At 34.2% G+C, this 23,107-nt stretch overlaps 1 protein-coding gene across 40 annotated transcripts in view; it reads right to left on the minus strand.

Annotated features, from left to right (window-relative positions):
- The window catches only part of RIMS2 (regulating synaptic membrane exocytosis 2), a 446,716-nt gene that overhangs the window by 118,602 nt on the left and 305,007 nt on the right, over positions 1-23,107 (minus strand). For 23 of the 40 annotated variants that reach the window (XM_063389477.1, XM_063389557.1, XM_063389462.1 and 20 more), the window contains 2 exons: positions 13,456-13,635; positions 12,227-12,336 (listed from right to left, as the gene is read on the minus strand). In XM_063389477.1, coding sequence (XP_063245547.1) covers positions 12,227-12,336; positions 13,456-13,635 — 290 coding nt within the window. Of the gene's footprint in view, positions 1-3,740; positions 3,786-5,175; positions 5,230-11,364; positions 11,398-12,226; positions 12,337-13,455; positions 13,636-15,138; positions 15,211-17,598; positions 17,674-21,622; positions 21,686-23,107 lie in introns of all 40 variants that reach the window. The other 17 variants (XM_063389522.1, XM_063389615.1, XM_063389624.1 and 14 more) reach the window with 5 other exon arrangements.

Raw genomic sequence — 23,107 nt, forward strand, 5'->3', positions numbered from 1 at the left:
CAAATTCAAAATATCTTCAGAACTTAATGAATAATGAATTAAAAAAAAAAATTACAAGTAATGTCCAATGTAAATGTGGAGCAAAGTACAAACTTCTGCTCTATACCTCTCTTCCACAGTGTCTCCTCAGTTTGCATTCCCTGGGTGTCAGGGAATACTCTGTGCATGCAAGGAAATGTGAACAGCCTACAAATTCACTCTGCAGAGTGCAGAAGGTAAGGTTTAGCTTGATACAGGATTTAGGATTTTAGGATTTTAGTTCCGTGTCATTTTTATATTTGTTGAAAAAGGTGCAATCTTATAGTAAGTCTTCAAACATTTTCTAACCAAAAAGATAATTTTTGATATATGATATACATCTCTCACAAACACATACATACACATACACTCTCCAAAAAAAGCTCTGCAAGCAGTCACAGGTGCTCTACCCTTTTTAAATGCAGCTAAGATTGAAGCTTATGGTACAATTCTAAAATATAAAAAAGTAATTCTGTTCACAAAAGGGGTCTGAAATTAAACCAGTAGATTTAAGCACTAATACAAATCAATAAAGAAAATATAATTAATGGCTTGCACAAAGATGAAAAATACAGATTTGTTTCTTCAGAAAGGTCTAGGTTTTTCTAAATGTCAATTACTACTACTTAACAATACAGAAGTTTTCTACTTGTTCAAACTTACATGCAAATTTACACACAAATTTACATGGAAATTGTTCATGCATCTTTACATGCAAATACCGTTTGTACTTAAAGGCCCATTTCATTCTTCTGCATTACTTCTGAAGCATTTGGTTAGTAACCAGACAAACTGTGTTTGACTAGCAGACAAAATTACATCCCATTGTCACATACCAGTCTTAGAAATGCTACATGCCATTGCAATGTAGTTTTAAAAGATGTAATCTCAAATTTTTTGTAAGTAAAATTTGAAGGTATTTATGGACAAGTTAGTAGCTAGACTCTTTCTCATCTATAATATCTCCCTGGTAGTTTTAGAGCTAAATTTGTAAAATAGCCCCCTATATCATAAGGAATTTTAACAGAATGTAGGTTCTTCAGTCTAGAGCATTTTACTGGTACTTTCCTTTTACTGGTTTGTGTTGTATTCTGGGATTTGTTTTAATTTCACTCTTTTCCCATTATGCAAATTGCAGTTATGTGCCTGTCTACAACTAGCACAATCTAACCAGGTCTATACTTTATTTAAACTTTACTTTGCTTGAACTAGAATTTAATTAAAATGCATTATTTCTCTAGGTACTCATAACACAAAGGAATGTGCTAAGTGTTCTTCAAAGCCCACGTAAAACACATCCAGTATCATTTCTCATGCAAAATTCAGAAGCTGTTGTGGTCTCTTAGTGAAGTCTAGAGTCAGTGAGCCAGGGGAGGAGAAAGCACCTAGGAGACTCACAGCAGTCATGTTCACTAGTTCAGGCAAAGATTAGGCCCCAGTTCCACAAAGCCAAATGGTCTTAGATGGAAAAAGATGTTCAGGTCAGCCATCAAGATGAGAGTGCCCTCTGGCCTGACAGGAACATGTTTGTTTCTCAAAAAAGTGTATTTGAACACTGCTCCTGCAAGTCAGTTAAGCAGGTCCATCTGTCATCACTTCTTTGACTGGAGTCCCCCTATTCTCCCTAGTTTGGCCTTCAGTCACTGAAATTCTTTAGATTATGTCTAAACTGCACAACAGTTTAGAATTATCTGGAATACAGCACAGTTTCAGTTCTACTCCCTCAGGCATCCAGACTGCTCACAGAGGGGTGGGACTCCCATGCATGGGGAAAACAGAGCGCACAGAAAGGGCAGGACTCAGAGACCCGGGTCTTGTCTTGCTATAAACTCAAGGCACAAATATGCTCCAGACACTTCTCAGTATGGGAGATTAGAACTGCAAAGCATTCCTGATTTCCATAATATAGACAAAGCTGTAGTGTAATCCTATAAAATATTCTGAAGAGTGAGGGAATATGAAACACTTAAAATTTTGCTTTGGTAACCACATCACCTTCTGTGCACCCTAAATTAAGACAGTAAAATGCATGATTACCTGGATTCTTTTCTCACAAACTCAAATGATCAAAAGATGTCATACAAATACATGAAAGAGAAATGCAAAGGAAGAGGAAGATTGGAAAGGGATGACAGTTTTGGTAATTAATATTTAAAATTCAATTAAATAATATTTTGGATTATAAGAGCTCTGCAGAAAAAACTTCTAATACATAAAATGGACACCTTAGAGAACTTTAAAAAAGTATGAAAGAAACTATGTAAATAGAGGTTAGTAGTAGTTAGTTTATTGTGCAATGTACATCTTTCAGGCTCTGTAAGTGTATAAAATACTGGTTTTGTTGAAGGAGTGGAAGATAAACCAAGAACAAAACCAAATTTAGCCTGACTAAATCACTGTGTACTGTTTTGTCAGTTTTGTCAGGTCAGTGGCCAAAGCCTCCAATCCTACTACAACTGGAATTTAGATCTTCAAAGAATGACACTGAACTATCTGGTTAGTAGCATGGATTACTGTTACAGCAGCAGACTCCCAGTATTTGAATTTATTGAGGACTGTGCTGGCACAGCCACCAGAGCAGGTGAGGTGACCCCTCAGACCGCTCTGACAGGTTGGTGACACAAAACCTTCTCTGCAAAGGCACACCATTTGGTCTTGTCTACACTTGATAATAAGAGACATTCAAAATGGTGCGGTTGTGCTTCCCAGACAGCAAGCAAGCACAGCCAAAATAGAATCCCTGCTCTCCTGGTATCTGTCCTCTCTGTGCTAAGTTGTTCTGGGGAATAGACAGCTAGCAATGGCCCATAACATTGTAACTGGATCTATACCCCTCGTAGGTTCCTGGTAGAGATGGAACTGTAAGAGTGAATACCCAAATTTCAATAAATCCAAGACACCACCTAGTTTACATTTCATTCACTGGCAGAAGACAACAATGACAGAAAATCTAAAGGTCTTAGAAGTACATGGAAAAGTAGTAATATATTTATTGAAAATTATCAAAGTAATTTAGAAGCATGAACTCGACTAAAACTTCAAAGTAAGCTATGGTTGCTCATTGCAACTTTCTTGTTCTATTTTTTAGATAAGAAACCTAAATCTCCATGTTAACATTTCAGTGCTTTGAATTAAGCTTATTTCTACAGCACTTGAAAGAGAAGAGAACATCAAACATAAATACAAACTAAACAATAGAAATGATTGCTAATAACATAAGCCTTTCTCTAGAAGTATATGATAATTAAAATGGTCAATTTTTTCTAGTTACATTAAAACATACCAAGCTTGTAAAATATATTTTCAAGCAATTGAAAAGAATATAGACCTGGTAAAAAGTGGAAGACAATGCAGACACTTTTGCAGGTGTCTGCAAATTGTACTTGGCCTCTTAGGGCAAGGCAGCCTAGGAATTCCAAAATGAGAAGAAATATAGAAACTACGCCTTAGCCAACCTGATATCTACCTAGTGCAAACTGTTTGTTTGGTAATACAATTAGCTGCAAAAACATAAACATCTGGAGTTTTTCATTCCAAGAAATATTTTTAAACCTCAGTTGAAAATAATTATATCCAAGAAGTAAAACAACACACTGAAAATGAACATTTGTGAACTTACTAATTTTGAGCTAGTACAATGAAGCCACACACACATGCAGCAAAAAAAGAAATGAAATTTCTCAAGCACCCACAATTCATAAGCAACATCATAATCAACTTGCCTTTTCTCCCATTAACAGGTGGGGTTTGATGTTTTTCCTCACAGTCTTTACAACATTAAAAACAGACAATGATGATTAACAGCTGGAAAAGTTACTATTAAGAACAATGTAACTACAAGCACACACAAACCTGTTGCAAGCTACATGAGCAAAACTCCATGCACTATGCTTGAGTTAGCACAAAACACGCAGAGTGAAGAGCACACAGTACACACACCACTGAACACCACAGAGACAGAATCGTAACAAAAGCAATAAAAAAGTAAACTGTACTACAACAAAAAAGGGGACGGCAAAGATCATAAAAGACACTTTGGATGCCTAAGTGAGAACTGACATTAAAGAGGAAACCTGTTTCCACCACTGAAATCATGAAATTACCATAGCATACAGAGCTTTGAACAAGTAATGAGTCCCATCATAGTAATTATACCTGACTTTTTTCATAGAAGAAAATAATAATATATATTTTCTTCTCTTAAATAACAATGGGAAGAGGGTTCAGGGCACAGGATTCAGACACACTATTAAGCAGCATTTAAAATTTTAGGCATACATTTGCTTCATAGTAATTTTCCTACCAGCTATTGCTAAATATATTTCTTGATCAACTCATCTCTTTTTTTTTTTTTTTTTTTTTGCATCATGCTTCCACCACTTTTGGCAATTATGGTTTAATAATTATTATTTACTTATGGACAACAGAATGTAACCTATTAACAAGGCATGTAAATACACATTTATGCATTTATGATTCTTCCTTTGAAAAAGAAACCGAAAAATAGAGAAATTATATCTTTAGATCTCTGCATATCTTCAAACCTGTACTGGGTGCTTCCTGAAATTAGAAGTTACATTATGTTTTAATCACATGGTATTTGAGTTGAAAAAAGTATTTGCAACTTTTTGATTTTATCATGAGCTATTGGTTATCATCACACTACCAACTGAACTGCCTTCCAAGCAGGATGGAGACATCATACAAAAAGGTCAAAGTATTTCCATGTAATGCAGTTGCCTGCAATTTTTGTCCAGCATCAGTCTGCTTAAGCAAACTAAGGGAAAAATAAGTGTCATAATACAAAAAAATTTAATTCCCTGCTTGTAAAAATTATTAATGCAAAGTAGACTGTACCACGTCTAAGAAGTACCCACCCAGATCTGCTAAGTCTGTTACTTGAGTATAGTGACAGAGTGTTTTCATAAAAAAGAATAAAAAGAGTAAAATAGTTGGGTACTTTTTTGTCATGTTGAATTATTTTAAGCATTTTCAACTGGCAAATAAAAGATGTTACAATGAATTTTTTTGTGTTGTTCTTTCATAAAATGATATAAATATTCTCTGGATTTTTTATGTTAAATATATCTACAGGCTTCTCTATATACTCAGGGGAAAACATATCTAAAGGAGATGGGTGCTTGTGGTCTGACAGACCTGCCTCGACCTCTGCCTCCTGAACTCCAGTATGCTTGTTTTCTTCATCTCCTGCTGCATTAGATAAGCAAGGGATGAGGAGAGAAGGGAAAAAAGCAAAACAAAAACATGCATGCTTTGTTACAAGCTGCTCAAATAAAAAATAAACATCAAACAAAAGACACCCACAATAACATACAAACCCTCAGTCTGTGGCAGAAATTATTTTTTTGTTGAATCAAAGATCAAATAAATTGTTGTGCTATTTGTCATTTATATCTCTAGCTAATTCCAATGAGATCTTTCTGCAATTAATGATGCTCCTATGCGGCCCTTAATGTTCTTTGTTGCCAATTTCTTACTAAATTTTTAAGCACTACAAAGCAGACAAGAAGTACCAAAGCAGAGAAAACAGACAGATATTGGTAGATAATTAGTTTAAATCTTCTGCTTGGCTTTGCTTTAGTTTTCCTGAGAATAAAGCCTAAGCCTCCACTCTCAAATAGCATATTTAAAATTGAATATAATTCATAAACTAGTGGACATGGTACCTTAAAAAGAGCAGAAGAAACAAAGTAAATGCTTTTTTTAGCTTGGAAAAAAAAATCCTCAATTTGCCAGATAATATGCTTTTTACCTGGATTTCAGAGTAGTTAGAATGCAAAAAGAAAGACATTTTCCACTAGTATCTACAGTTGCCTAGAGCATATTTAAATACTGGAAACACTGAAATAGTTGGGAACAACAGTGAAAGTGCCATTAATGATAAGAAACACAAATATATATTTTAATGTCATTAATAAAGAACTTTCTTTTGTGACAAAGCTCATGAGGGTAACAACAGTAATAATACTGAAGAGTGTCAAATTGAATTACTGACATACCATATGCCTGCTTCAATTTAAATGTCAATTATTTATTAAACAGCTTTGATATGATGCAATATAGTGTTGTTTTTCAAGGCTCAGATTTTGATTGCTTATTGATTTTTCATGTTCTCTCTTTCTAGAATTCTTTCCAGTTCTCTCATTACTTGCGCAAGTTTATGTTCAATTAAGTAGCTCATTGAATTACTTGACTTTAAGTTTAGCTAGCATGTAATAGTAATTTTAAAACTACTGGTTCTAGGAGGTTATTGCTAATAGAGAAATTCAGGCTTTAATCAATGCAGCGCAATGCAAACTAACCTGTGCTTAGATTTCTGCTCTACAACTCCATGATAAAACCAGGACAGTTAAATTTCAACTGAAATCAAGACACTCAAAATTTAAATTCAAATATTCAGCAGGGATATCATCTATACAGTCAACCTTCTCTCATAGAAATGAATGTATAGAAGATGTGCCTAAGACTTAAAAAAACATTTTCATTAGAGTTGAAGTAAAATGTATGACATGTAGGTACCCTGAAAGGTAAATGAACAATGGCTGTCATAAGCACAGCTGTATGGCTTCTCAGTCATTTTCCTTTTATGCCCTTTGTAGTCTCAGACCTATACAGGAAGATCTTCAAATTTCATAAAGCTGTTTAATTTCTCCTTTTGCTGATTCAAGAGAAAATTATAAAATATGTCTTCCCTGGAAAGGTCAGAACCGTTTAAGTAAGACTTTAAACTCTGGGTCATAGGTAAAGCTTGTTCAAGTTTTCTGTGGAAATTGTACCAATACAAATTAAATATTTTCATATTCTTCAAGGTCTGAGGATTCTGCTGCATCTCAGGAAAGTGAACTAAGCATCCACAATCAAAACCCAAAGGTGTATTTTTGCAAAACCATAGTTGAAATCAAAACCCCAGAGTAGACTCAGAAAGTATCCCAAGGAAGCCTTGTTACTGATGTTAACTAACCTATTCTGTTTATTTTGCTGTCAAGCACACAAAATGCAAGGTACACTGTGCAAGTTTGAAGGTTTCTGACATAGTACAGCCAGGACCACAGAAGTATCCACACAAAAAAGCAGATGGTGCAAAGCTCTGTATTTCCATCTTTTAGACTGCTGTGTTTGCCTAAGTCATCAAGTTCATAACCAAGCTGAAGGTAATCTAAGCTCCTATCCTATATTTTACAAACATGATCAATCATTTTTATAAAACAAAATACACACATGCTATATACTTTAAAAACCCTGCAAAATCATAGCTGGCAGAGTATGATAGAATCATGACCTGCCTTAATACTGGTCCTCTGCAATTGCATTATATCTACCTGTCTGTGTCTCCCATCAAACTAGGCTAGAGCTATGTAAAACGAACAATAAAATTCCTTTTCATGTTGCAAAATGAATTCTCATTTAAAGAATGTTCTAAATGAGATAAAACTCCTTAAAATAAACAGCATGTACATCTGTCATTAGTAGTATCTGTGCTTTCCTAACCATCAGGATGTCTCTGTAGCTTCCATTCCAGACTGCTAGAGTTGCAGCACTACATTGTCACTATACATCTCTCCTTTTTTAGAGATTTAAATATGTATCTGAGAGATATAAACACTGATGAATGGTTTCTAGCTATCCCTGATTAAACCTAATCAAGTATTCCTGTTAATTCTATTCATATCTAATTTTATTCTGGAAAAAGATTATCCACACCTGAAGTTAAGAGAGGACAGTTAATCAGCATTAATGTCTGGCCTTAACTGGTTCTGAAATAACTTTCCCAAGACACAAGATTATTATGAGATCATATAATTAAAGTCTTTACCATAAAGCGTAAATGGAAATGCAAATCCTTACTGAGCTATACTATTTGTTAAATTTCTGAGCATTTTATTTCCAAATTTTAAGGTTTTATTACATCTCTTTGGCCTAACATGATTTTCTAGTTTTTATGTTAAGGGTGAATGGTTGGGGAAGTTTTTGTGGAAAGAAGAAAGAAAGGGCTACGTTTATTTTTAAAAGGAAAAGTCTATATTAGGAAAAAGCACTCTCTCTCTTATTAGTAATTAACAATTAACTGAAAGGGTGAATACGGAATATTTTCACTTCATGGTATTTCATTTTAATTAGGAGCAAATGGTCAGTGATTTCATCCTTCTGCCAAGGCAAGTAAGAACAAAGAAATACATTAGAGCCACATATACATGAAAAAAAACATGTTAACCCTTAAGAACTATAAATAGTGCACTCTTCACTTCTTGGCTATAGTGCGATAAATACAGAACACTTAAGAGTACATCAATATTTCAGCACTAAAACCAAGGTCATTGTAACGATACTTTCTATAGATGTTCATGTAAACAAGATATTTCTATCTCTAGTGTAATTTATAAATGCAAAAGTTTAGCTGAAAAAAAAAAGTGTTCTGGCATTTTAGTAGTGAAAAACTTTTAGGTGGTCCCAGACATCTTTTCAGAACTATTTTCTAACCACATAACATGAAAATATAATAAACTAATAAAATCTAAAACAAAAGCCAAACTGCCTAAGTGCTAAGGTATAGCCTGGGTAGACAAGTTATTGACATGCATTTCAGAAACATCCAGTCATTCTGCTTAACAGGCAAGTCTGGTACTGGAATAAACACAGCAGTAGCAACCTAAGGAATCAGCAAAAATATCATGACCATAAAAGGCTGTAAATGCAACATAAAAGGCTGTAAATGCAACATAACTAAGGATATTGTATGTTCTACTGAGCAAGTGGGACACTGATAAAAAATATGTTTGGCTCAGTACACCACAGATAGGAATGGTCCCTCATAGCTACTCCCAGGTAGCTTTCTTGAAAGCAAACATTTTGGGCTATTTTGAAATAAAGTATTCAAGAGGCACCTTCGTGTTCTGGAGGAAAAACTCCCATCCATATAATACAGTTCATGGAATTAAATCTAACCCAAATCAATGTTTTTTTAATTCTGTTCTTGATTTGGAAAGCAATTACCCAAAGGGTTGGATTTTTCCCTGTACATTCCTCCCCCTCTATTTATAGTCACACAGCCATAAGCACATCATATTCCACATTCTAGTGGGTGCTGCCTTATAACAAAAATTATGTCCAACAGCAAATTATTGTCTTCTTTCTACTTGACTTCTGGCATTTGTACTACATTTAAAGAAAAGGTATGCAGATACAACCTTGTAAGAAATACAAATTATTCAAATGTATGCAAACTAAACGAGTCCAGTGTGGGAGTCTGCAACAGACAGGTTTTTCCTTCTTTCTTTGTCTCTTATACAAAGCTGACTTCCAATTCATCATTGCCTATAAGGTACTTGTATTAACTCTTTTCATCAGTTTGATTTTAACTTAATCTAGTCAACAATAAAATCCTTGATTTCAAAATACACAAAGTTTAACCTTCACAGCACATTTCCATGCAATATAGAAACACCTCTCTCATTTGAGTCAAGTATGTGTTCTGTAAGAGCAGAAAGGACTACTCTGGGACAACATTTTTTGGCATGGTCATATCGCCTTCCCAACAACACACAAAAGTTTTGATTATCGCTGGGGCTTAAAAAAGGCATTGAACCCTACTAAAATATCTACAAAACTTTCAGGTTCACTTGATGCTACATTCATTAAATACTAACATAAACTCTTTCTATGATAGTCAGTGTTTCCAATTCTATTAAATTTCAGTTTTTGTAACTGGTATTTCATTTGCCTAAAATAACTTTCTGTAAAATTCAATTCTCCACAGTAAAAAGACTGCTATTAATCTTAATTATGTTCTGTCACTGAACAAAGTTAGGTAATCTGCTGTTCTTGCAGAGCACTATCCTTTTCAAAGAAAATTATTACTCCATTTAAAGAAAATTATTAGAAAATCCTAAAGAAGCCTGAAAAAGCCTCAAAGAACTCTACTGGTATTAGGATATGAGCTTTTAATTCACTACAGAAAATTACATAGAATGCTCTATGAAAGCTGTATCTATGGATTAGATGTGTAAGGGTGTTTACCATCTTTATATGTAAAAATTCAATAAGAAATGTATCTAGTTACTGTATCTTGAGTCACTTATGATGCTTTGATTGTATATTAGAACATCAAAATTCATGGATTTGACAATTTTCCATAACCTAGATTTTCCAAAAGACTACTTTTTTCAAAAGAAAAAGTAAAAGGAAAATATTACTCAGTTTTCAAGTAAAAAGAAAGCTCCTCGAGTCCCAGCAGTACTTACTAGAGGAAATAATTCTAGCACTCCTTTAAAAATAATTATTTTATTGTATTTATTACATTTCTCTCCATAGAAACTATGATGTAAATAATAAGACTGTTACCCTCTCTAATCAAATAAAGTAAAAATATACCGTATATACAAAAAGTTGTACTTCACAATCTCTGCTCTAAGGAGCTCACCGTCTAAATAGATATACTAAGCAAAGAGCAGGAAAGAGTGGTAAAACATAAAAGCATAGGCACCAATGACATCAAACATCATGTGATTAGATGTGATTATTCACTGGAATGTCTAGACTGTACTTCATATAAGCAATTCACAACACATAAGACAACAAAGAAATTAATATAAGAGTTTTCCTTTCATGAAGTTTTGTTTCCAAAATGGAAAAATATACTGTAAACATTGGAAATACTACATTAAAAAGTCTGATGAGACGAACACAGTAATACTACATAAAGACCCTCAGTGGTATAACCAAGGACTGCAATTGATATCTTGTGGCTTGCTATTAAGTAAATTAAATGGGTTTAATACCATAAAATATAAGGGGATTTTATTTTAAGCAAAAACATTATAACTGTTTGAAAGACTATCTCATCTCAATAATTTTTCCTATATTATTTGCAAATTACCTACTAATTCAGTAAATGTATAATACAGAATATTTGCAATAAAAAAATATTCTGAATAAATGTACGGCTGACATAAAACATATCAAATAGCCTCCAATGCTTATATTTAAACATGTGCCTGAATATCTGTAGTCCTGGGAATGTACATGGATAACTGCTGAACTGCTCTTATTTTCCATAGGGTAAATTTTAGGTGTTTAAAAATGGGTACATGTCTGGGTACTTTTCTAATGACAATCATATTTAGATTGCATTATTTATACTATATTTTTTCATAAAATGTAAAATGTATGAGCCACAGGTCTAAAAATAAAGACTAAGTCATTATGACAATAATTCTGACTATGTCTGTGCAATCAAGTAACATCAATTGCAGTTGGGTTTGTTTTTCCCTGTACAGCCTCTGAGAAAAGGCTTTCAGGTGAAAAACAAGCCCTTCTTTATGTACAGACCTTCATAAGATTCTATCTCCTTGTCTCCATTGTCTACGGAAAGTCACAAAAACGAAAAAAACAAAAAACAAACAAAAAACAAACAAAAAAGGAACCAAAGCACAGGGGTTAAAAACAACAGAAGTTTTTTAAAAGATATAATATACATGTTAAGAAGGATTTTAAAAAAGGTGTGTGTATGGCCATTTAGACTGATTTTGCATGGCACATCTAGTTACTAGAAATAGAAGGGTGAAAATGTATTTGCTGTCAAAAATGCATTTATATACCTGTGTTTCTAAACATTTCAGAAAATATCTCCATCAACCCGTGCTTTTAGTAGATGCTAAAGATAAGCACAATTACAGTACCAGTAAAATGTGAATCATTAAATATCTGGCATTTCTTATTTTAAAGATCATTACCTGTCTTCTTGCTCTTCCTGTTTCAAGATGCAGAGGTTTTAGATTAGCAATCTGTAGTACACTCCATGTCAGCCCACAAGTGATCAACTAGATTCCTGACTCCCAAAAGAGCCAGAACTTTGTCACTAGACAACATATTAAAGAGGCACATTTCCTGTGCCTGTTGAAGTCAATGACAAAACACCTACTGAGCTGAAAAGGGAACAGGTTCATGCTAAATAGCCCACCTTTTTTCGTGTGCATTATACTGCTGATTATTCATGTCAGCCAAGAATATTGTAGATATTAGAACATAACAGAAGAAAACGCAGTACAAAATGCAACACCATTACCGAATCCCAACTCTGTACACAAAAACTCAAGAGATTTCAACTGTAATGGCGGAGCAAAAAGAAAAAATATAATCAACGTTCATGAGCAATTTGGTAATGTCATTAGGGGAAAAACCATGCACTTACTTCTCTCCAACGTCCCCTTTGGTGGGAGCTGCGGTAACTGCCTGCCCCTTCGCCCTACTACTGGAGTACTTGATGGACTTGTCTGGACAGACCCAGTTCGAGGATGTGACCTATGAGACATATCAAAACAAACCACAGCCATTAAATGACAAATTCTTTCTTAAATATCATCGAGAACTGATAACATGACTGAATAGACTTTACATCATTTGGGACTCTTGCAGTCCCAGAGGGAAACGATTCTCTCTTTTCAGAAAAAGACCTGATTAAAAAGAGAAATCTCTCTATTAAAAGGAAGCCAAATTAAGGCCGAGGATGCTTCCATAAGCTGCTTCCATAAGGTGATTTCACACAGTCAAGCCAGAAAATGAGTTGTGTGCATATTCATGTGCATATGGATATAATAGCCACGTACACATAAATTTATTCACCAGTCAAGTTCAATTATCTTTACTCAGCTTGCATTTTCTTAAATTACCTTAGAGTTGCAGTGAGATTACACAAATTTGTCTAAACACAGTAATGAATTGAGGAAAGACAACAATATTTGACTCAATGCTCACTGGGCATTTGATGATTAACTCTAACTTTCAGAAAACAAAAGAATGTATTCTGTAGTTCTAAAACAGAGGCTTTCCTGAACATCCTAGACCAAAATGTGCTCATCTTTTTTATAGTATTATGTTTGTTTAAGCTAAGAATAATGTACAGAAATCCTCAAAATATCAATCAGGGGTACTCAAACAGGAACAGTACAGACTATGGCACAGTAAAATGTAGTCAGAGAAAATGGTGGTTAAAATGATAAGTAATAGACAAAGTTAGTATAGTGCATCTAAAGAAACTTTTTTTTTTAAAAAAAATAGTTTCATTTGATGTTATGATGGTTGTTCTATAAGCAATGTCTGATGAACACAAATAATTTCTCATTCTGTAAGAGAAGAATATGATAGTTATGAGGTGCTTTATGTGGAAACCATCCAGGATTCCTGACAAATGAGAAATCATAAACAAACATAGTTAAATACTGTCAGCAAGCAATTTGCAATGGTAGCCACACCATTATATCCAGAGTAGAATATAAATAGTGTGTTCACACTGAAAGGGTTAGTATCTATTGCTGCTAGTGATCAGCTAAGGATGAGGCGATACCAATTAGCTACTGGGAAAATAAAATGGTGAGCTGGTGGGGCTGAAGGGGTTTAGTCTGATTGATTTGTCTGTTTCACCTCGGTAAGGCAGGTGAAGGAGGGGCAGATCTTCCAGTCATTAATGAAGGCATCGACCTGATGAGGTTTGAGTCAGGACGCTCTGTGGATCGGGAGCGGGAGTTGGTCCGCTCTAGTACAGGACGTTGCTCTGTTGATCTGGATCTTTGATATGGCTGTCTATCTGCTGCTTCACAATTCCTGTAATGTTAGTCAAAAAGCAGCTCAGTTGAACTTTGACTTTTCTATTAATTATAAAATATGCTGCATGATACTGGTTTGGAGCAAATCATTTTATGGTATACATTTTTAGAGGGAATAAATTTTCTGAGATAACGTCTTGATAACATACAGGTTTTTTACACGTATGATTTGACTTGCTCCATACTCTTGATAAATGGGCTGAAATGTTTCCAATGTCTCAGTAAATGACTATCCATGCAATAGTCTGTTTCCTGACAATTTTTGGGTTAAAATATTGTTGTTTTGACAAATAATATATCAACCTGGGAATAAAAGAGTAGCTGACATAATATTAAGTCTTAATAAAGCTAAGAACTCATTAATTGTGCAGTATAATTGTGCATTATTCCTCATATAAATAGATTTTTACATATTTCTTACAGATTGCATTTTCTCTAGAGGTAGCATGCTTGTTTGTAGGAAAGTCCACAATCTAGATGTTATAATTACCATGTAGCACTGTCAAATGTTGTTACACTTGGGGATAGATTCTATTATATATAGGGTGGGCTATAGTGATAGATTCATATGTGGTGATCAGACTGTAATCAGATGGAAATCTACATCATTAGTACTACAGAGGTTCCAACAACTAGAAAAAAATTTGGCTTTTAATTAAAAAATTCTTTCACAGCCTATGGAACTGTACCAAAACAGCAGTGGAAAAAGTTATTGTTAGAGATGCAATGGGAAGAAATTAGACTGAGTAAAAGAGAATTTCTTGATCAAGTAGTGCCATCTTCTACTCTCTTAGGCAATTAATCAGGCCATAACTTTCAGAAATTAATCAAGTCCCACCTTTTTTCCCAGTGTATCTGGTCTGTTTACAAGGAGTAATATTTGCGAGCAATATCCTCAAATACATTAAATCAAGGCAATGTAAGAAGTAAAATCCATACCCTAATGGAACTATTTATTAAAATCACACTCCTCCCAGCTCTCCTTGAGTAACTGAACAGATACAGAATACAAATGGGGAATGTGTACCCTTCAGGACTTTTCCCTGAGCGATGTCATGCATTTTACAATGAAGTCAGTTAATACAATGAGTGGCTTGATGGTGATTAAGTGTAACAAGAAGTCAAATTTTAATTAGTATCAAAAAGGAGAGAGACATACCACAGCCTTATTATGAAGGCTTTTATGTTAGTAACAGCATTTTATTTCTAAAAGCATTGAAAAAGAGTATAGTGGCTGACTTTGCTGAATGCGTTTATAAAACATTCATTAAAAGCAGTCTTTTCTCAGGCCTTCCATGAGGTCATAATTGCACTCCTGGAGCATACAAAGGACTTGCCACAGACAGATTGAGAATAATACCATACATCATGAACCTACATCTATAAGCTCCTAACAAGCAAACACACCACAGTGAGACACAAAAATGGTAATTATAAGCTGAGGCACTAAAGATTGTAGGAAAAGTACAATAAGCCTGGCACAAAATCACAACAAGATTACCTCACTTCTTCTTCTATCAGTTCTGTTTCTGAATGGGAAGCTTCATCAGCAAAAACATCCACTGTCTCGCTTCTTTTACATTGTTGATAGACAGAGAAACACAACCTTAGCTTTGATAGGAATGTTGTTTAGTTGAATTAACCATTTAAGAGAGGTTTCAGTTTTATGAAAGGTGAGGAAAATGTCACCCATCTGCATGATGGCAAGAAATGACCATAGAATACATTCCTTGACTATGGGAATAAATGTCAAGAAAAAATATTCCTAAATTCAACAAGATTACAAAAAACCCAATATCCAGGTCTTGAAAAACCCACCCTTATCTTGTTTATCCCCATATTTCAGACTATTAATGAGCCCGCAGAGACTTTTTTGGGTCTGTCAGCATTTCTCCTGTCAGTGAGTAGAGGGCCACAGGAGCACCCAGCAGCAGGGACTGGGCAATGTGGTAAGGGTATCTATCACTCCATACTCTATTCCTCTCTCCTTCCAACAGCCAGGAGGACACACAGAGGAACAGGTGAGTGGCAACCACATGCTTCTCATAAAGACTTCATGAGAAGTTAAGGCTCCCATTTATTAGTCTTAAGGCCTCATTCTCTCCAGCTCTATAGGTATAAAAAGTAGTTTTTAGGATATTAGGGATCTGGCCTATTCTCTGATTAGGAGGAAGGGGGCATTTTTACCATTGGGGTCAATGTTTATGGCTTAGTGGGCAGGTTTTGTGTTCTGCTGAACATCATGCAGTAACTGTAGCTAATCACTATGCTAACAGATAAAGGTGTCAAAAACTTCATACTCAATAGCTGTTTGCCACAATCTCCAGTGGGCATTTACTTCAAGTGGAAAAACAACCAGGAGTTCCCTGAAGTGAAGGAGGAGGCGGATTTTGGCAGTAAACCTTTGAAGCTGTGGCAATGCTGCTTTGTAGAGTGAAGGATTTGAAGACTAAGCTGAGTCCTGAGGTTAAACTGATTGTCACCCTCAGGTTTCAGGCTAGAGGCTGCAATCCTCTCAATAACCACTACAGCAAATGGAGGGCTATTTCAAGGGGACAGTCTTCCATTTAAAAGCTTTACTCTGTGGTTTTACATCATACATATGTAAAGAGCAATTAAAAAAATAGTTTTACTCTCTGGTCTTCATCCTCGCTTACTCTTTTATCCCTTTAACAGTAAACCCACATACTAGATGATCCCAGTCTTCAGCAACTGTCCCTTTTACAGGAAAACTATCATTCCAATAACCTGATTCTGCAGTGAAACTCCTTTACCACTGCATAAAATTATGCATGAATGGCTTCCAGCCATAATTATGGTAGGAAGTTAAATTAAAAATGGAAGTTTCTAACTTTTCAGTTATCATTCTTAAAGACTTATGCTTACAAATTAACTGGATGAAACTTTCCTCTTTTCTCATTACAAATGAATTACTGATTTTTAAAGAGGGAAATATGGTAGTCTTAGTTAAACTATTCAACATCCATATAAATATTTTAACCTACCTAGCACTGTTTACCTTTGCTAACAGACCCGTTATTATAAAATACAGCTAATGAAAATACAATTATGAAATACCAATAATGACTTCCTCCATCTAGTACTGCCTATTGTAGCATCGTTATACTTTCTCTAGGTAAGACAGGCATGGTAGATGGCTAATCTCCTTGCCAAAGTCTGCAAGACTTGTAAGCATAATTCTTCCTTACTCTGAGGCAAAGGTACAGCAGTGTTTGCTTCTAAACCAAGCAACCCAATCTGTTTGAGCTCTCTGTGACTCACTACACAGAAAGCTCTGTGAGTATTCACAGCCCGACTTCGTTTTCCGAACCCATCAAGTATTAGAACTAGAATCTAATATAATTTAGGTACCACTGTAAACTCTAGTTGCTGTAGTACCTAACCAAAGGTGCTACCAAATTTTATTTTGTATACTGATTTATCTCCATTTATATATATATATACTGCAAATTTCAAACGTGAACTCTTTTTCCAATGCACTAAATAAGACTTTCTGATTTTTAATTTTTCAGATTTGTTACTTTTCTTAACAAATAAAAAGATTTTTCAACAAATTATTATAGTCATTGACCTAAACTTATGGATAGAGAAAGCTTTATAAAAGATTAACATTAACAAGTAAGCAATTGTAACAGCTTACATAACAAGTAGCACTTATTTTTCCCCAAAATGACTGAGAACAATTTATTTAAAATCCCATTAAATTCTTTTACTCCATACAAATGAAGAGATCATGCCAATCACCATTTTAGCATTAGATTTTTCTCGTAACAAAAAAATGAAGAAATAAAAATAGAATTGTTGTAGGATTACAGTCCACTACAATTCAGCTCCTAGTGCATCTTTTTCATCTAGAAACACGGAACAGAATAAGAAAAATACAACAACACATTTCTAAGTATCATAATTTCAAACTCCAGCTAATATACAATGGCAATACCTGTCAGTGTCTGTGGATGGCTGCTGGATTTCAATCCTTGGACATGTTATTCTTCTACTAGCTATAGGAACTTTGCTGTTTAGTCACAGACACAAGATCCTCTGTTAGCATAACACAGATAAGCATGTCTACAAACAAATGAGATTTCTACTACCAAAAAACCTTAAATTTGAGTCATAAATATTGCAATGGAAAATGGGAAGGAGCAGTACACTGTCAAATCTCTAGAAAAACTGGTGACACGATATCTCAGCAAATAACTCATCTATACCCATAAAGGAACTTCATATAAAATTATGTGCTGCTATAGTTTTTAAAAGACAGAAACTTAAAGCTTTAGGTGCTCTGGTTCAAAAAAAAAAGTAAAACAAGATATTTTGGTTTCCATAGTGTTTTTTATACATGTGCTTTATATATGCATATTACCCTGTGGTACATAGGATAACTACTGGTATATCTCCATGCCAGTGACAGGCCTGATTAAACTGTAACATGCCAAAGTCTAAATTATTCTAACTCAGCTAAGCAGGCAAAGCAGGAACTCTGCTATGATCCCAGGCACATTGTGCTCCACACTCCTGTGTTCTCTGCAGCTACAGAAATGCAATTGCTCACAGCTTGCTCAGGTACCTGGACATGGCTCTGCAGTCACTTTGGTGGCTGTTGTCGACATAGATAACCATGCTAACACATGGCATGGTACAATTATAAAAATGCTTAAGGAAAGCATATATATCTCTACCTGCTGAGATTTACTCTCCAGTATATGTCATCACTGATATATTGGCTGAGGAATAGCAAAGTCATGCCTCACATAGGGAGTTGGGGGAGACAATCCAACCCAAACGATTTTATGATTCTGTGGTTTCAGTTAGAGGTTTATACTAGTTAGTACAATCAAATATCAATAAAACTAATAAGTAATCTAACTCCTGGAACAACTAAGACAGAAAAAATGTGCATTTCATATAATTTTTATGTGTAAAAAAAGTTGTAGAGTGTTTTTTACTTTATTGCTTCTGGTACTTGCAATGTACCTTTTCACTCTTATAGCCAGTTGCCTTACATAGTATCTTGTATTTTGCCAACTGCTTCTAACTTTCAACATCTTTAACACAGATCCTCAATTAACCCATATAAAAGAATCACCCTGCAGGAATACACATCTCTATGTTCATGAGATGACTCACTGAAGATCATGATAAAGCTGATTAGGATTCAAAAGCTGGGAATTCAAAATTCTCAAAGAGCTGAAATCCTCTTCTCTCCTTCACTGCAGCTCAGTTTTATAACTGAATCTGCTGCAGTGATTCTCTCCAGATAATAATCTAAACTTCCATTAAAGTACTGGAAATATTCCAAAATAGAACACTTTCAGATTTATATTATAACTATATTCCACAGTTTTTCCCATTTCAGAACACAATATTTTACCCACTCAACTTGAATATTATACCATAACGTATGAGCAAAACCAGAAACACGCCTGGATTTTAATTAGCATGTGTCTCATGACTGAAGTATAGTGGTATATAAGACAAAGCATAGAGGATCTTGAGAGGGAAGCAATAAAAAAGAAGAATTTCCTAGTAGAGTTTGACTGTTCAAATGTAGTTCAGCGGAGCACCCAGACTATAGACCACACAAAGTAGTTGTAGGCTTAAAACTAAGCATGTACTTAAATATGCCTTATTAAGTGCAGTGCTAAATGCAAAATATGAAAAGTACTTGGTTCTTGATGGATTTTGTGGGCTTTTTTCCCTCAGATCTTAAATATAATTTTATTTCTATATGGCACATCTACATAGTTGGCTTTTTTTTTTCAGTGACATTTTTAAAAACCAAAAATATGGCAGATGTTTAAATAGTAAATTACCAAACCCAGAGTTGTTACTAAGAAGGTATTGTATATGCATACTGCAGCTCCCTGTTCATCTTCTTAACTTTTGGCAACAGATCTGTAATTCTGACCTCTCTGACTTCAAGAGTTTTGTCTCTTGTTGAAACCAGGATTTCAATCCGATCATTCGAACAGGAGCAGGTATGTGAAACTTTATTACCTTTTAAGTTCTTAAATTATGAATGAGTAAAATAGCATTCGGTTTCTGTTAAAGGCATTCTCTAAATCCATTCACCTGTACAGAATCAGATCCATTCCAGCAGTCTTTATGCTACTAAAGTTTTTTCTATGCCTCATGTTTTACTTAAAAGTCATAATGGTTCACAGCAAAGGATTTTATCTTTTTTTTGGCCAAACATTTTTGGAGCTAAATTTAAATGGAGACAGAGAGTAGTAACAAATAAGTTTCTTTTAAATGTTAAAAATCTATTTTTTAGATATTTATCTATGTTAGCATGAATTCAGGACTAAAAGTAAGAAAAAGAAGGAAGCCAGGACTCTGTGACTAAAGCTTTATTTACATCAAGCAGTTTCCAGCCTTCTTTAAATGCTGTTCATTTTCAGTGTGTTTTTGCAGTTTCCAGGATGAATTAATAAGTATGGCCTTTGCTGTACACTTAAAAGTGAAGAGCCAGTGAACAGTGACATTGTGGTTAAAAAGCTGGAGAAGATATATGGTCTCAAGTCTCTGCAACTGCACTCATGTTTAGCCAAAAGACCCTCACAAATCCCTCCTCTCTAAAAGAGAAGCCCACACTAAAATGATGATGGATCCATTCTGGGTTTTGTCTGATTTTTTAAAGTTTCAATTTAACAGTCTCTTATGTTCTCTCTTCACATTTGCAAAGGAACAAAGTAAAAAAAAAAAAAAAAAAAAAAAAAAAAAAAAAAAAAAAAAAAAGAAAATGAGGGGGAAGCAATAAAGTCAACGAACCAAGGAAAATTTTTGTTCTCTCTTGATCAGAAGCCAGCTACAACTGGGAAGAACTAAAGACTGTAAGGCACAAAGCACTTTGCATGGGTTGTGCATCAATCACAAAGGAAGATAGGTTAGATAAAACTGGGATTATTTCTAAAAGTAAAAAAAGTATTAGGTCTCAAAGACACCTTCCCCAACACTGCAAATGTAGGCAGGTATCACTAAAAAAGCCCCTTTTCATTGAAGCAGCCCTGAACAGTGAGAACATGTTTTAAAAATAGTTCCAACATAATTAATGTTCTTTTTCTATTTGTAACTGAATAAAAGAGTTTAATCTTGGAAAAAAGACTAGAACATAAGTGCTTTAGTTCTGAGAAGAAAGAGAGAAAGAAAGAAAGAGAGAAAAAGAGAAAGAGAGAAAGAAAGAAAGAGAGAAAAAGAGAAAGAGAGAAAGAGAGAGAGAAGAGAGAGAAAGAGAGAGAGAAAGAAAGAAAGAGAGAAAGAGAGAAAGAAAGAGAGAAAGAGAGAAAGAAAGAGAGAAAGAAAGAAAGAGAGAAAGAAAGAGAGAAAGAAAGAAAGAAAGAAAGAGAGAAAGAGAGAAAGAAAGAGAGAAAGAAAGAGAGAAAGAAAGAAAGAGAAAGAAAGAGAGAAAGAGAGAGAGAAAGAGAGAAAAGAAAAGAAAGAAAGAGAAAAAAGAAAAGAAAGAAAAAGAAAGAAAAAGAAAGAAAGAAAGAAAGAAAGAAAGAAAGAAAGAAAGAAAGAAAGAAAGAAAGAAAGAAAGAAAGAAAGAAAGAAAGAAAGAAAGAAAGAAAGAAAGAAAGAAAGAAAGAAAGAAAGAAAGAAAGAAAGAAAGAAAGAAAGAAAGAAAGAAAGAAAGAAAGAAAGAAAGAAAGAAAGAAAGAAAGAAAGAAAGAAAGAAAGAAAGAAAGAAAGAAAGAAAGAAAGAAAGAAAGAAAGAAAGAAAGAAAGAAAGAAAGAAAGAAAGAAAGAAAGAAAGAAAGAAAGAAAGAAAGAAAGAAAGAAAGAAAGAAAGAAAGAAAGAAAGAAAGAAAGAAAGAAAGAAAGAAAGAAAGAAAGAAAGAAAGAAAGAAAGAAAGATAAAAATACATTTATTAGGAATAAATTTGGTACACTTACAGATGAACTCTTATAATAAAGATCCAAAATATATTTTAGTTTTATCTGTAACTACACTCTTTACTTACCCATATTTTTCAGCTGAACCATTGACTATATCATCTGCCCATGAACTTGCACCATTGTACCACCTTTATAATGCAGTTAAAATAAAGAAGTGTTATTAAAAAATGATGTATCACTATCAGCAATCTAATTCATGTGACACGACCACTTCTCAACAAAATGGGAAGATTTCCAAATATTTTCAAATAATTTTCTAAATTTCATATTTTCTTTCAGGTATGAACAAAACCAACTTTTCCAAAACCAAACACCAAGAAAATTATAGGGCTTTTTTCCTTATACAATTATTATATTTCACCTAAAGTCTTTTCAGCAATTAAGCACACACACAAATTTCAGTTCTATAAAGACTAATTGATCCCTTATCTTATAAATGTCTTCATGTTTTCGATGACTATTGAGCTTGTGGAATAATAAAAAAGTAATTGTGGAGACAAAACATTAACAAAAATAATATTATATGCATTCATAGTTTAAAATACAGCTTTTAACTTTAAATACATGACCTTTCCAGTTGTATTCTTTTTTTTTTCTATTTGAAAGGGTAGTTGGTTGCTCACAGGTATGTAAGAAGCAGAAGAAAATTCACTTCAATCATCAAACAATGAAAACTAATTAAATTTTATAGTAGTATTATTCTTCCAGGTACTGAATATGTGCTGCCCAAGCATTTGCAGTATCATTTCAGTAAATCAGTTGAAGACAACAAAAAACTTATATAGAAGTATTTTATCTTAGGAAACACTACTGAGAAAATAAATAACGGGACAAAAAAGATGCTTTAAGAAATCAATGGACAAACTGCTTGTGTGCTGCTACTCCAGACTATTAAAACTAGATACAAATCATCCGCCATTTGGTTAAGGAGCTTCAACTAAATCTCTGCAGTTTTGTACTTTCAGGATTTTGCTAGAGTAAAGCCACAGAAGGTCTATGTTGTCTCTATTCAACAATTTCCACATGGCAGTCAGTGAGAAGACAGGGATTATCAGAAAATATTGAGACCGGTATATTACCAATTTGGACTTTAAAAATCATTTATATGTACTTAAAATATTAGCCACAGACTAAAGGAAAAACTTTTTAATGGCTTGAATACACCGATCCAAGAATTTTCATGAGTCTGTTCCTGGGAACCACAGCAGCATTTTTTGCTTGTCCACCTTTTCTCCAAACTTCTCATGCTGCAGAATCTGAGGGTTTGCAGTATATTTAGATTTAATCCCATATAAATTAGAATACTGCTGGAGAATGGCAGGTACGTCTTTACACTCTCCCTGATAATCCGTCTCCTCAAAACTGAGGCCAGTCTCTCCAGTTAACCAGTATTTTAGGTAAGAGTTTTTGATAAAACTACTTTATTGCAGACACCATAAATACATCAATATTGGTTTAAAATTGCAGTGCACTTTATTTTTTCTTAAATATGAATGTATTTATTCATAGTAATCAAATAAATCCAAAATTTCTTGCTATTAGGAAAAAAT

This window comes from Prinia subflava, chromosome 1, assembly GCF_021018805.1.
Source record: "Prinia subflava isolate CZ2003 ecotype Zambia chromosome 1, Cam_Psub_1.2, whole genome shotgun sequence".
Lineage (NCBI taxonomy): Eukaryota > Metazoa > Chordata > Aves > Passeriformes > Cisticolidae > Prinia > Prinia subflava.